This window comes from Lupinus angustifolius, chromosome LG09 (genome assembly GCF_001865875.1).
Source record: "Lupinus angustifolius cultivar Tanjil chromosome LG09, LupAngTanjil_v1.0, whole genome shotgun sequence".
NCBI classification, from domain to species: Eukaryota; Viridiplantae; Streptophyta; class Magnoliopsida; order Fabales; family Fabaceae; genus Lupinus; species Lupinus angustifolius.
Window position 1 is genome coordinate 20,358,916 of NC_032017.1, and position 13,889 is coordinate 20,372,804.

Genomic DNA, 13,889 nt, shown 5'->3' on the forward strand with positions numbered 1-13,889 from the left:
AAACACTTAAACCTAGTGATTATATCAACTTCAGTTCACACAGAAATACAAATTTTGTAAAAAATTATAAACGCCGTTGCCGGGGATCGAACCCGGGTCACCCGCGTGACAGACGGGAATACTTACCACTATACTACAACGACTTGATGTCCAATGTTGTACTCAAATATATTTATAAGGACATACCATATACTTGTTAGGGAAGATCAAAGGTGATAAAGATTAGTTTCACAGAAAGCCCCTATGGCCATTCCAATTTTCCAATACAATTTTCCACCTGACTAAATTTCTTATTCAATAAAATATGGAATGTAACATGATATGAGTTTGAGTCATTTGATTTTGAAGATTCTAACTTGATGAAATTGAAGTAGATGTTGTCATTTTTAACAAAGATGATCAAGAAGGGAGAAAAATGTTCTAGGCATACTCCATATATTGTTTTGTAATCTTTATTTTTGTAAAGAAACAATCTCTATGACAAGTATGGTGTAGGTGAAGTTGGTATAATCCGTGACAAATGCAAGGAGAGGATGGCTGCTATGTTATGAAGTTCAGTTTCATATTTAGCCATTGAATCTTATTCAAATGCAAATGTGATTTCCAACTAATTTTAAATGCAAAAACATGTATTACAAGTTTACAACAACTGCTTTCAATCTCAACTGTTTCATATTTCAGTAAGAGACTATAATAATAATAATCTCAACCACTTTGAATTTCCATTCTCAACTAACAATAAATACCACTTAATGATATTATAAAACAGATATAAATGTTTACAAAAAAGCTTCTGTTGTAATGTAACTTCCTCCCCAAGTCAACTTCTACCATGATCCTTCATTTTGTCTTGCTTTTCATGGCATATGGTTCCTTCTTAAGTTCTGGCAGTTGTACTTTATTGTTACTTGTGTTTGAACAATTCACCTCAGTTGAATTGGTAAATACCTTTGTAGTTTTTGTCTCTACTCCAAGATAGTTTGACAATACTCTCCTCACCCCGAAGCCACGACGATGTTGAGGTTTGACGACAACGATGTTGTTGTTGGTTGTGGAGAAAGGAGTTCTGTCTCCTCCTCTTGCAGGACTAATTAGCGGCGCGGGTGAAAATCTAGGTGTAACAACACCTGGTTTGTGTGGAGTGCCTGAGACAGACACTGCCATTGAATGTGACACCATCTGCTGAGAAACCATATTAACTTTCGGAACCCTTGGAAACCTATCTGAATGTTTGGTCAAGTCATCGACATATAGCAAATCATCTATACGCGCTACAATGTTAAATGCCATGCTCTCCAAAACTCTTGAATAGCTCTCTAGTATAGATTTTCCAACATCCTGAATGTTTGACATAAAATGAATCAATGTTCAGATTTTAAGATAAACATTGTATTTATCAAAAGTGAATGATGAAAAAATAAGAAGGAGAAGCATGGAACCTTGTTGCATTGGATCTTGCTGGTATCCAGGGTAGTTTGAGTTAAATCTGGGAATCTTTGCTTCAATGAAAGTAAAATATTTTCAGCTCTTTCGGCAAGCAATTCTCTCTTATCTCCGTCTGCCATGAAGTCCTTGACCATTTCCCATGACGACTTTGTAGTTGAACGATTTGCATTAGTTGGGGCTCTTGAGTGCGCTCTTCGACGCCATACATAAATTGAGGCTTCCACGCGGTTTGCAATCTCTAGTGCAACATGTTCAGAAGACAGGTCTAGGCAATCAAGCAAGCACTCCTGAGAGAATTGGTCTGATGTGATGTAGCGATAAATAAAATCCCCCAAGCAAGTTCTTCCATTCTGAAAAATCAGAAAACATTATGTATAAGATAGTGTGCAGAATATGACCTGGACCTTCTTTCTGAAGATGGTATGCACGTATCTAGAACGAAAAAAATGTGTTTGCTTCTTGAGTTTATGATGCTGCAAAGTAACTTGCAGTGTTTGTAATAAATCCAATATACTTTTTTGACCATATGTGCTAATCATACAATGACATGAAAATAAATTTATCTTGTAAATAGACCTTAGGAAGGGCTTCCAAATATGACTCGGGAACTTCCATTTCAGCTAAAGCAGTGCTATTGATAGCCATGGCTGCTTTTAGTATTTGGTTTGCACATTCTCTTGTGTGATTCAACTGAATTCTTGATTTATCACTGAGACCCGCAGGGGGAACACGCGGTACAGGGAGCCACCACTTCTCCTCTTGCCGCTGAATTCTTCTCCGAAAAGAGGCTGATCCATCTGCTTCTGGGGCTACAATTCCTTGGTCAACATACCAAAAATCTGTAGCAGTGAAACTGTCTAAAATTTCCTGTGATAAAAGGGTTTACATGAAAACCTCAGAATGACTTCTCTATCAACTTATAATATACATTCAAATAAAAAAGTTCCCATACTTACAAGAAGCATGTTGTCAAGTTTATGAAGAGCTGGAAGATTGATAAAAATGTCTGATCTGGGCCTGCAAGTCATTACCTGCAGAATGCACGATATCAGAAACATCATAATTCATAATTCAAAGTTATAACCTTACAACAACAACAACAACAACAACAAAGCCTTTATCCCATTGAGCGGGATCGGATACATGGATCGAACAACGCCATAATACTCTATCATAATTTATATTCGGTGACAAAGCATTGAGCTCTAATTCGAAGTTATAACCTTGGTACTTGGTAGTTAAAAATAGAGCAACAGGTGAGGATTAATTCAAATTTACCTCTAGTTTACTTCCATCAGGAAATGTTTGCCAAGAAGGTATTAACTCAACAATGTGATCACTAACACAAAGTAGCCAGTCCATCTCTCTTCGCCACATTTCTTTCTTTTCACATTGCAGAGGTTCTAGTCTCCATAATTTCCCAAATACAGTGGCTACATGTTTCATCAAATTCAAATTCAGTAAATTATTTTTTCTTTTTCAACAATTTCTTAATTAGAGCATAACTTATATCAATGTGTATAACAAAGAAAGCATACCACACAGATTAGTAATAGCATTTGAGATGGCCATAGCAGTGCAAACCCCTTTTCCACATCCTGACATGTCTTCACCAAGTAGTAATTTTGCAAACCTTTCCTTCATCATGTTAATCTCTGTTCCAACAAATTTTCCTAGTAATTATTGAACAACAACCATATAAATATTCATTACTTAACCCACCTAAAGTGTGCTTTTATTTCAAATACATACATATTTCCAAAATTCAAAACCTCATCAACATTCAAATATTTCCAAAGTTTTTGCACCCTATCCAATTTACCTGAAATTTTTGATCTTATAGTGGTAAATTTAGTACCATCCAAGTCCAACTGAGAATGATGATTTTCTTTTTCATCTGATTTGCTGCATTTGGAAACTGCAGCTTTCCGAATAGGCCAACCAAGAGGAGTTGGAGAAGAAGACCCTTTTGCTGTTTTTGCTTTTTCAGTAGAACCTGATGAACACGATCCACTGGAACTTGTTGCTCTACTCTCCAAACTGGAACCATTGATGGACTTGTTCTTAGTTCCACAAGACCGAAACCCATCTCTTTTCTTATGAAAATTTTCATCCTTGTTGCATAAAGCCTCCATCTTTGACAACAATAACTTTTCCTCAACAACAAAGTTTTGCTTTTTAAGACACAAAAGGCAAATGGGGTAGTAGTAGTAGTAATCACCAAGTTGTTTTTCTCTCTCTACTCTCACCAGTTCTCTGCATAGCTAGAGGTACAGTCATAGATTATGAAGAAGAACATGTGAGTTGGTTTTATAGATTATAGTGAGTGAAGTGAAGGGACCGTTGAGGTAGACAAAGGAATTAAGAATATTATGACTTTTTCCGAAAAGGTTTGTGATAATGGACAATACTTCTTCATCTGTTATTTGTATTTGTTGTTCCAAATTTCCAAATCCAAATTTGAGTGTCAAAAGCCACGTGCCATGACAACGTCTCTCTCCGCTTTTCGCTCTATTCTAACTCAAAATTTTCTTGGTACACTCAAAAAAATATAATCAATCAGGTGTAATTACTTTTTTGGCCTTAATTTCTTATTTGGTTGTTTTATGAAGCTCAAACACCCTTCTCTAAATTAGACAATTGGGATATTTTCTGAGATTCATTAACCTAGGAAAACATATAAATATTGGCAATGAGTCTTGTTGGTCTAAATAATATATTGAGTAAATTTGGTGTACCGTTTTTGAACCTCTATATATGTTTAGGTATCGGTTGAGTCTTTTACTTTTGGTCTTTGATATCTATCAGATTTATAGGTACTCAGAAATTCAAAAAATATTTACAAAATTGTAAATAACGTATATATTTGTTGTGTGCACGTGTTTTATTGAAAAATATAATTTAAAATAAGAAAATAAAACATATCAATTATATAACCTCTTCATTAACATAATTCATAAACATTATATCAACAATCTTTTATAATATATAATCACAATTATGATTGAAAATATGTTTAATTATATTACATATATATAGATTGCAGCTCTAGACAACTTTGAGTACTTGTGAGTTTGAGTATCTCATTACTCAAACTCGGAGTAAGTTTCAAAATCTTTGGTCTTAATTATTCGTAGGTCCAAAAACATGAATTCAAACCCGACTCATTACAGGTATTATTGACGAGTATTCATGAATCCAAGTAACCATTATCATCCCCTGTACGTTAAATTCTCAAATTACACATTTTGTTAGGGTTTGATAGTCAATAAATTATTACATTGTCTGCTATTATTGGTTTAATATATTTACAATATTAAAATGTATTAATAATTTAAATTTAATGAATTTATTGTAGGTCAATAACATAGACTATATTAATTCTAGGTCATGCAATAATACTAATATTTTGACATCATTTTATTGATAACTCTTGGATGTTTGAGACGGAAATTTAAAATAATTTTCTTATCAAATAAATGGACGCACATGATGATTCAAATAAAACAAAATGCAATAATGAATTCGGAAACAAAGTCGCTATATAATTAATGCCTTTTAATATGTTTAAATAGAATTGTCTGCATTACATCATCAAAAGGAAAAATATTTAATATGAATGATTTTTTCAAAAGAAATGTCTGAATGAATTAGTATTGGTATTACTACTGACTCGAGTTAGGGACTGTGTTTCATAACTTTGATTTATTCAATAGTCATGTTCAAATCTTGACCATGATAACTGAATTTTGCCAAAATTTCCATGTTGTGTAACAGTATTCATAAAAAAATGTTTAGTACTATTATGCTACTAATAATATTCGTCAAAATTAACTCAGAAATTCTCAACTTCTTTTGTGTATAACTAGCTTGTACATTCTCATTGAAACTTGGAAAGAAAAACATAGAAGCTCTTAAACTCAGCAATGAATTAGTTAGATTTATTTGTTGATATTTGATGATTTCACCTGTATCAGGTACAATTTGAGGGAAGGAAATAAAGGATCAAGTCTAGCTATGAATTTAAAGTTAAAATAGACAAAAAACAAAAGCATGTTATAGGTACTATAGGTAATATTTCACGTATAGTAACTTCTATATATGTAGTGTGTTTAGCAATAACATTGATGGTTCTTATAAGTTCACTAAACAAAACCCTCAATGGTATTTATAAGTTACTTAAAGAGCTTAACAATACCATTGGGGTTCAATAAGTTACTTAAATAATTTATTTGATAAATATAATTTAGATAAGTCATTATCTTATAAGCTATGATTGATAAGTCAATAAGAATGACTTATGTTTACTTAAACCAATGTAGCTATTTCATATTTAACTAAAACACACAAACAGAAATTTTATTTCTCATTTTATCTTTTCATCTCACCACTAACTACCATTAATATTGAATTCTCTCCAAATAATACTCCACTAATTATTCCGTCATGAAGAAGAGCAAATAGGGATTCTTTATTATACTATATAAATTTTCTAAATAAGCATCTAAACATAAATACTTTTTTCTCTCTAGCTAAATGGACCAATATACCAGCTGTATAATCAGTTAATTTGAATAAACAATTCCTATTTAATTGGCTAGCTTCTTAACTACTCCCCTTATTCCATTTTTTTAATCATATTCAATATATTTTAATGTTTTATAAAATCAAGAAAAAAAAATATATGTATTTTTTTTTCATATCTACCCTTATTTTTATAAGTATTTTTTTCTCATAAATTTAATAATCATTCTTAATTTATCTTCCAACTTTTTCTTCACTTTTCAATATATCATTTCCTCTTGGTAATTTTTCCAATGCACATGAAACTATTTTATATACTTTTCTTCACTTTTCAATATATTATATCTCTTGCTAATTGTTCTCTTGATACAAAAAATTCCAAAAAAATATCTGCACTTATTGGGATTGTAATCGAATTTATAATGGAAAATTAAGCGTGAAAATATATGAAAAAATAATATAGATATATTTTAGTCAATTTTTAAAAAAAAATTAATCATTTACTAACTTTTTAAATGAGATGTCAGTGTAAGCCAAGACAATTGTTTCTTGAAATGACTTCAATTCTAACCAATTTGGTTGAGTTATAAAAGATTTATGAAGAGGATAAAACTCTTGTGTTATACATTCTTTCATTACAAGAGTTTGGAATCTAAAACCTTATCTAAACATAACCAAAATACATATATCACTTTGATTGTTCAAGTAGTTTTAAGTTAACTACTTTAAAATTCAAAATTCTCGATGTACTTGGAACCCAACAAAAGAATCAAAGGCAACAAGTGAAAAGGGTCAACAACGGCTAGGACACATAGCAAAGTGAATTACACTGAAAAGACCTAAGTTTTTATATCCGTTTGGGAAAGCAAAGACAATGTTAACCGTTGAACTTTGGTTCCTACTTTTCCAAAGTTTATTTTATACACACACTTGGACCCTGCCAATGCAATCGCCCTTTTCAAATCTTTCCTTTTTTGCATGTAGGATAATGTTTGGTTCAGTGATGATGACATTATAACTAGTCCAACTAAATACTAATTTTTCATTTTGTGGCAATAATAATTAAACAGCATTCTCTAATTTAATGATTCATGTGTGCCAACTTTAATCTGTGAACAGAACAGTATATTCTGAGTTTTAATCACATCAAGGTTTTGAATTCTTGAGCAGTTCGGACATATATGGTCCAAATATGATTATGTTCCATGATGGAAAAGCAATCTGTGGTTGAATGGTGAAATATGCTTCAAAATCATGTGTTTTTTATCTCTCCATCTTCTTTTAATACAGAGTATTAATTAAGGTATTAGAAACCTCTTCATTAATATAAAATAAATGTTTCAAAAAACAAAGAAAAATACAATTTTCAATGATATAATCTATTTGATTACAATAAAATTACATTTTTCATTAAAAACAAAAGTAAAAACATGTATTTATCTTTCCGTTAACAAAGAGAATCCTTATTCGATTAAGCCGCACTAAAAAAAAGTGAAATTGTGGAAGTGATTACTCACCACATGAAATCAGTGCAGCATATGGTCTAACTATGAAAAAGATATTATCCTTAGAGTTAAAATTCATGCTATTTGATAATCTCTACGCTTAAAATGGGTAAGCGAAAGGGAAAAAAAATAAAGGTATAATTGAAATTTTATAAAATGTATGATTTAAAGCTACTTTCCTAGGGTTCAAATCTAAAATGGGGTGTTTTTTTCCTCTTCCCCTTCTTTGATCTAACTTTAAGGGGAACCCATGATGAGTTCACCTAATGGGTCTGATAGGTAAGAGTAAGAAGCCATAATGAGTTCAGGCTCCTATGCTTATTAGGTGTTACAACTAGGTCCAATGCTTCCACTTAAGTTTTTCTTGGATAATTCTAAGCCAGGCCCAAATCAAAAGTTAAAGCTATATGGTGATTAAAAATTGTGTATAGGTGACAACAAGGATATTATATTTAATCATTCCTAATAAAAAGATGTTCATTCTGCATAGATGGTATATGAAATGATCTCGACCCATATGACTCAGAACCATCGTTGACTCAAGTATTTCCTCATCTAATATCCCATCATCTTGTTTTTTTTTAGTGCATATGTTACATCTTCATTGTGTACAACAAGTATTACAATAGATTTTGTGAATCATAGGTTGTATCTATACTCTCAGTAAAAGCCAATTAGAATGGTTCACCTGAATTCTGTGCATAATGTAGATATGTATAATCCATTATTCAAAACTGCGTAATAGAAATGAGTGCACTTTAATCTTATGTGTGACATAAACTGTGATCTTGAAAAGGATTCCAAGCTTAATTGCTTGCTATTGTTGTTCTAATTTGCTGCTACATTTTTTTTAAATCTGATTTTCTGTTGCAGTAGTACTAATCATGTGACGTAGTGATTATCCATTATTGTCATTCTTACCTTATAATATTTTCTTCTAATTAACTACACATTGGAACAATAAATTATTGTAGAAGAACGTTATAAATAATTAGAAACCACAATTTGAAAACATGATAAAAATTTGAAATTAAATTAATCGATAGGAACTATCTATATTGTGTAAAATAAATGTTATTACTAATAATTGAATAAACACATATAAACACGAATAACATGTGATCATGTGTTGAATTATACCATATAATTTTTGTCTTTTACTCGCCTCAAATCTCATTCTAAAGTATAATGGCAAAGTCGGTTTCTACTAATTCCTACTATTCACCACAAGGGTTGTTTCAGGTATTCTGCATTACTAAGTAAATGCACATGTTATGGGCCTTCTCTTCAACCAACATCATATTCATCATGACCTCCTCGGCGAACCATTAAATGCATCATCTTTGGTTTGGTTGAGATTGATATTTATTCACTAGGATCTTCTATCAAATATCTTGTCTCAAATTCTATGACAGACCAATCATATTATATCACATTGGTTAAAAAAAATTAAATATTTATAATTTTTTCAATTTTACTTTATTGTAATTGGTCAAGGACGTGATTGAGAACATAATTGGGGACAGCATATCTCCATCCGATATTTACGCCTAATGTATTAAAGGGTACATGTTGGCTATTTGCATGTATTATATTATGTATTACACTAGTATGTCAACACAATCTCTTTACATTGCTATATTAAGTTCAACTCCAAGGAATACGAAAACATCTTATTTTATCCTTAAAACCATCATATCAGACTATCTATGAACATAAATGAATTGAACTTCGTAAAAGTTAGCACTAAGGTGAAAAATTTCAGATATAAAATAAACTTTGATCACAATCTAAGCCACTACTACTTAATTAACATTTAGTGAACCCTTGTAATTAAATATTCTCGGACAATACGGAATGGATAATATGTGTCTAGAATAAGGCACGACAATGGAATAGAATGGCTCGTAAAAGTGAAGGCATGTGCACCTTCGACAGTAGTTGGTGCTGCCCATAACTGTAGCACACTGAGGACGACACTTTCATAGAATAAGTAATAAAGTAGAACCATTGTAGCCCATGTTGCATAAAGTTTCAGACGAAGACACCTCTTATCATTGTCCTTTAGTTCCTATTGTTTGCACATTTGTTTTTATTCACACCGAATAATAAGCTACTCATACTTGTTTTCTCTTATACAACTCATCAAATTCAATTAATAAGTTTAATATAAGAATAACAAGAATCGTTGATATTCTTTTAAGTTTATTTCTCTGTAACTTTCCATTATTCTCTACAAGACTACAATGCTTTTGATATAAGATCGGTAAGAAGCTGGAGGTGTAAAAAGCCAAATTCTATGAATAGATTATTCAGTGAATCTCTGCATGTCAATGTCTTATACTGGTTTCCTTATTTGTATACAAATTTGAACATTAATACCATTTATGTAGAAGAAGAAAATTTTCATTCATCAAACTATGTTACCTCATATGATGTGCTTGGCAACCCATTTGCAAAATTGACATTTCATCATGTGAATAGTGTTGACCGTGTTAAAAAATTTACACTCTCATAGACATAATTGGGTTAAAAGTATTTTTGAAAAATATATTATTTAATCATGTCATTCTAACCAACTTTAAGATATTTGATTGCCAATTTTTCTCTTAATTTGGATGAAGAACACATATCTTAAACAATGCTTCATTCCATGTCTCAAGTCAATCAGAGTGATCTATTTTATTACTTTTTTGTTTTTAGAATTTTTATTTTATCCATATGTTAATATATGATTAGTTTGGGATAGAGAATGTGACACTATTGAAAACGGTCTCCATCCCTTTAATTTTATAAATTTTATAACTTTGCTTCAACCATGATTTTGAGCTCAAATAAAAGTACAACCCAATTATTCCATCACCATCTCCAGTTCTCAGTTTTACTCTTTATTTTCGCCACTCTTACTCTTCTTATACCTCCTTTTACTCACATATCAAACCAAAAAAAGAAGATCAAAGTGTAGTTATTTTTAAAGAATTTCTCTCCACCTTGTTTCTCTTTTCTATTCCTTTATTTAATTTCTTATCTTCAACCATGTAATGCATTTAAAAGACCTCATAGAAGATTCTCCCAAAGAAATCCCATCCATTTGATCAACATGGAATGTGGTCCAATTGTCCATTTTGAATTAAAGTAACCAAATATGTTTGTGTACACTTTAAGTGAGTCAACTTATTTTATGTTATTTTCCCCAGAAATACGTGTGTCTATTATATAATAAAATAAAAAGTGAGGAAGAGATACAAATATTCAATTAAATTATACATATGATACAACTCTTTATGCAGAGCCGCAGAAGCCTCAGAATTTCCCTTTCTTGCTACTATAAACAAAATTTCGGATTTTCCTGCTGGACTGCGAATCATATCACACAAATAACAGAGGGTTCCACACAACAGATGAAACCATTAGTACATTTCTTTAACTTTAGGCATATAAAGTAATTTATACTTAAACAACTTTGTTTTAACCTTGGTAATCATCTTTGTCCCGTATTAGTCTCTTCATAATAGGAGAAAACTCTAACTCAAAATAGAGATATTTAATGATATTATAGTACATGTTGTACAATGACTCATATCTCTAGATAACAGCTATACAAGTTATGTTATGATTTTGAGCTGATGTAAAGGGTTGACATAGATGACTATATATTTATGTTATGTAAATCTAATGTAATAAGGAGAAGAATAGTCAAACACTAATCATTATTCACTAATAATATATAGTGGTAGCTGCTCAACGCTCCCGGGGACGTAGGCACAATTGGTCGAACTTCGTTACCAAATCTCTTGTATTTTTTTCTTATCTCTATACTTTTTACTATTTGACTGTTCGTTTGTTTTCAATAGTACAAAATAAAGAACTAACATGACACATTTTTTTTTTTAAATTTCGGAAAAGGGAAATTCCAATTAAGTCCAACTTAAAAAAGATAAAATTAATGGTTAATACATATTAGAAAATCAGATAATCAATATTTAAGTATAAAGTAATCAAAGAGACTTGAAATTTATTCGCTTTTTTTAGAAACAAAAAACTTGTAAATGAATACCTCGGTTAATATTTATAACTGATATTTTATTATTGTTATAGGTTTCTTTTATAATTCTCTGTTATTTTCAATCTTGTATTCTTATAAAGATACCTATAATTTCTTAAACTCGAATATATTTATATTAAGTATATTTGAAATAAAGTGAATATATAAAATACTAAATAAAAAAGAATTTCATGGTGCTTGTTGAGTTTTTCAGCCTATGAGGTTTTGTAATGCAATAGGGTGAGAAAGACTTGACTCTATCTCCTCTTCGGTATGGTTTGATTACGATCGAGTCTGAATATGGTCGGGTTTCATCGGTTCTTAGGATGAGATCATATTCAAAAAATAGGCCAATTCAATAATTAGGATCTAGAGTTTATATGCATTATATTTAATCGAGTTTAAAATCATATCATAGTTCAAAAAATGACCCGACCAATATTTATGATCAGATAAGGGATAAGTCGTTACCCGCCGAACCCAACCCATGCTCACCTCTAGTATCACATGTAAAAATTGGACTTATGCTATTAAAAAAGTTTGACATGAAAAATAATATATCATGTGACAAATTCTTTTACGCCATAAAAAAAGTAATATATGTCATAAAATAGTATTTAAATTATTAATGATTGACTTATAAGTGATATGTATTACTTTCTTGTAAATATAAAGATTTGTATAAGAATTAATATACTGATTTTATTCATTTTAAATTGTTAGCTTAATAAAAGGGTAATATATCTGTTATCTCATTTTATGTATTAATGTATGTACCATCACCTCTTGTGGAAGAGGTGCTATGAAAAAAAGTACATATTTATTGTTCCACGTGTTATTACATTGTATGTGCTATTAATTATGATTGGTCAGAAAATTAATTAATTACTAATTTTTTAATTTAAATGTTTTTTTTCAACAAATGACAAACTACTGATACATGTAGTGGCATAACTCATAGTACAACAAATGTACTTCCATTAGAATATGGTGATCACATTGGGCAACAAAGATTGATGTTGACTGGTTGGTACCTAACACTTATCATCATATGTGGCCGGTCCGTATCCATTTCCCCAACAAGAAAACCTCATAAGTTAGAAGTGACTAGGGCGCAGGTTAAATATTATCTGTTTCATAATTTTTTTTGTTTCTACGTCTATCCTTATATTAGAGGTAATTCTGTCCGAGTCAAGAACATTCATAGGTATATGAGACTAATTCTTCAAGTATATATTTTTTAATATACAAGACTCAAATCCGAGACTTTGCTTAATGAAAATCAAACATATATTACTTGAACGAAACTCGTTAGTATGTATTTCTTAATTTGATCATTTGACATTTCAACTTTTTATGTTTTACACCAACATTAAAATATAAAACAAAGTTTTCTATCTTAGCAAGTTAGAGATTCTAAAATTAGATTTGTGATTTTGATAAAAATAATCTGAACTCTAATTGTTAGCTTATAAATACATTGTTTTCTAAATTAAATGTAGCTAAAAGTATTAGGCAAAGCATGTATGCAAAATAAATTACAAGTATTTATATGACAAATGATTTGGAATGGGCATAAAGGTAAACATTAGAACCAAGATCTTCTCTATTACTTGAAAAGTAAGTTCTTATTTTTATATATATAATGAAAATGATTTGTTTACATCTCCCTAATAAACTTTGACTATAAAGCTTTGATGATTATAAATGGTAGAAATGTAGAAAGGAAAACTAATGATATGCGTTTTACGGATACCAATGTGATGAGGCTCTGCCACTTGTCTGTGGGTGATGTTGTTTTCGGCGGGAAATGGAATTAATGAAATTGAAGGATAAATTTGGAATCCGATGATTATGTGCAGCAGCGACTGGGCCATGAAAGAAATGGTTGTTTACTCTGCTTCACGGGACTTCTGTGGAAACACAAATACCCATCATACATTCATACATAGATAGAACCTTCAATAAATGCCTCACACGTTCTCTCTCTTTTTTTGTGAACACACAAAATTTCATTTAATTGGGGAGAAATATTGTGTGGAGACTATATGATAAATAATGAAATTTTGATAACATTTAATTTTAATTAAAATTTTGTCATAAATAATATTAAAAAATATAAATACAATTGTTTTTAAATATGATGTATTATATATGTTTCTATACAAAAAAATTTCTTAATTACGATACTTTTGATGATGAAAATAATATTTTTTATAAAAGTAATGCTACATTATCTTAATAATTTTCTTATTTATAAGAAAATAATAGATGTTACTTCTGATCATCAATCATTAATAAATAAAGTACACTTTATAACATACATCATTTTCTTATAGACAAAATGATTAATAGAAGAATTTAGTAGG

General features: G+C 30.4%; 1 protein-coding gene and 1 non-coding gene across 3 annotated transcripts; both read right to left on the reverse strand.

Moving 5' to 3' along the window:
- On the reverse strand, window positions 72–143 carry TRNAD-GUC. The gene has a single exon. It is a non-coding gene; the product is annotated as a tRNA-Asp (tRNA).
- Window positions 598–3,807, reverse strand: LOC109356904 (rop guanine nucleotide exchange factor 5-like). 2 transcript variants are annotated; one of them, XM_019600530.1, is made up of 7 exons: window positions 3,269–3,807; window positions 2,985–3,101; window positions 2,725–2,879; window positions 2,403–2,477; window positions 2,023–2,313; window positions 1,440–1,796; window positions 598–1,338 (listed from the first exon to the last, which is right to left on the reverse strand). In XM_019600530.1, exons 1-7 carry the CDS (start codon window positions 3,579–3,581, stop codon window positions 841–843), a joined length of 1,806 nt encoding a protein of 601 aa, XP_019456075.1. In that variant the 5' UTR covers window positions 3,582–3,807; the 3' UTR covers window positions 598–840. The 2 variants fall into 2 exon arrangements, with proteins under 2 accessions (XP_019456075.1, XP_019456074.1); XM_019600529.1 differs by having other exon boundaries at window positions 2,985–3,119; window positions 3,269–3,806.